Here is a 2,104-nt window from a genome sequence, read left to right on the forward strand (position 1 = left end):
GCAATTGTTCTTTTCAGCTCTACAACACTATTTTTATTCCAACATTCCATTTTTACCCAACATTTTTATCCAACACCTTTCCATTAGTGAACACTATTGTATGAAATTGTGTGTGTTAAGGAAAACGATAAGACAATGCGCATAAATCATTATTAACTGTTATCGGTACTAGTGCCACCCAAAACGGACTAATCCACTCCCGAAAGTGACGAAGCAGTTCCGCATTGGCGCGGTCGGAACAAAGAGCAGCGAAAAACGCTTCGAACTTACTTTATCGGCGCAACATAATCGCCAATTTAAAATTCTAAACTGTTCCTTCAAGTTTGGGTCACCAGAGGGCGACGGTTAATCCATCGATTAATACATCGGTTAATCGATTCATCCGGTTATTCGATTAACCGTTAACGATTGTCAAAATGGCAGTGCCAGTTAAATTGTTCAATCCAGCTACGACTATATTTTTGTTTGCAAATACGATTATGGAGAACGACGATGAATTTGAGAACTTTTCTGAAAATGTGCGGTGCAATGTTGTACGTCGAACGAACTTTCGTTGTCGATCGTTTGATGATGCGGTTTGGAAACATTATTTCTCGAACGGTGGTAAATAAGTCGTGAGATTAATGTGTGTTACGCACTTTCATATGACAAATTGGTTTACTTTTTAGCTGTTAATATTCCACCTGACGGTACTTTACAACGTATTGAAACAATTGAACAACGCTACCGTAATTTTCCACAACACTACCACTGGCCGCCAGTTGAGTATGGGCCGTTTTCGGTATACGCGGGACCGGATTTTAGTACGGATATTGGGCCGAAGCAGCCAGGTAACGATTGTCGACGTCATTAGTGCAGTTTCGTACCGTGACCGTATCTCCGTCCGTGACCACGGCACACTTGGACACCGGGACACCCCAATCGTTGGACGTTCCGTTCGACAGCTCCAGGACGTCGGACACGTACACAATGTTGTCGTCGTCCATCGCTGGGTCCATGGCACTCGGACCGCCGGATTCACCCCAGACGGGATCGATCAGGTCGTGTCCGTAGCAACCGTATCCACAGTCGTCGAACGCTTCCGGGCAGTCTCCGATCAGATAGCACGGTGGCTGATGGTAATGAAATGGCCGCAGCACAGGACCTCGGCGGTACAGGGGCCCAGTGTCGAACGCATCATCGTAACATCCGATACACTGCTGCTGCATCGTGAACCGCGAGCCGTACGCCTCGTAACCGTGCCCGTAATGGTCGTAGCACCCGGCACAGATCACGCTCATGTTGGTCACCTTGCCACACACCACAAACGGCCACTGCTCGATGTACACACAGGTGGGCGGCGTGGTCGGCTGAGGAACGTAGGCTACCTTCTCCTCGCAGGCCCCCGTCGACTGGTGACAGCGCATCCGTTTCTGGACATGGACAATCGGTGCCGTGCACTGTGGGCCACACACCCGGAAGCGACGATGCTTGCAGCGGACTCCCTGGGACGTGGTGTGACAGCTCCGAGGACGCACGGCCGTGCAACAGTCAGCTTCGTCCTTCGTCAGCCCATCCTCCGTTAGGTTCCGGTAGAGGTGGACATTGTTCACATTGGTGTTGTTAAGCGTGGTGGGCATGTGGATGTGGTTGGTGCTGTTCACGATCTCCACCAGCCGTCTGATGGGCGTGTCGTTGGCCAGAACCCGATAGTGCACAGTTTTGTCGAACTCCTCCGGATCTTCGTCGGCGGTGTCCGCTTGCAGGATAATGGTGCGGTCGAGCTGCTTAAGGGCCGGCTGACGGACCACCTTCAGTGGCTCCACCGGAATCAGCATCTCGAACGGTCGTACCGTCTGCACCACCGGTTCCACAGCGTTCACCTCGCACGGGGCCTTCGTTTCTTGCTTCTCACGCTGTCGCCGGGTGTCCTCGATGCACTTCCCAGACACCTCGTACTCGGTATCCGTGCACACCTTATCCTCCACCTCGCGCTGGCCGCTAGGCGATGAATCGATGGATCGTACCGCACAGCACACTATGACTATCGTTATACCTAAAAGATTCATCTGAAGAAAATCGGCTCAGATTAACCCGTATCGACTGTTTATCACTTCTTGGAAAC

General features: G+C 51.2%; 1 protein-coding gene across 1 annotated transcript; it reads right to left on the reverse strand.

Moving 5' to 3' along the window:
- Positions 1-800: 800 nt before the first annotated feature.
- On the reverse strand, positions 801-2,048 carry LOC131214645 (uncharacterized). Its single transcript, XM_058208982.1, has one exon. The coding sequence runs from the start codon at positions 2,046-2,048 to the stop codon at positions 801-803; it is 1,248 nt and encodes a 415-aa protein (XP_058064965.1).
- Positions 2,049-2,104: the final 56 nt, after the last annotated feature.

Source organism: Anopheles bellator, unplaced genomic scaffold, assembly GCF_943735745.2.
Source record: "Anopheles bellator unplaced genomic scaffold, idAnoBellAS_SP24_06.2 scaffold01722_ctg1, whole genome shotgun sequence".
NCBI classification, from domain to species: Eukaryota; Metazoa; Arthropoda; class Insecta; order Diptera; family Culicidae; genus Anopheles; species Anopheles bellator.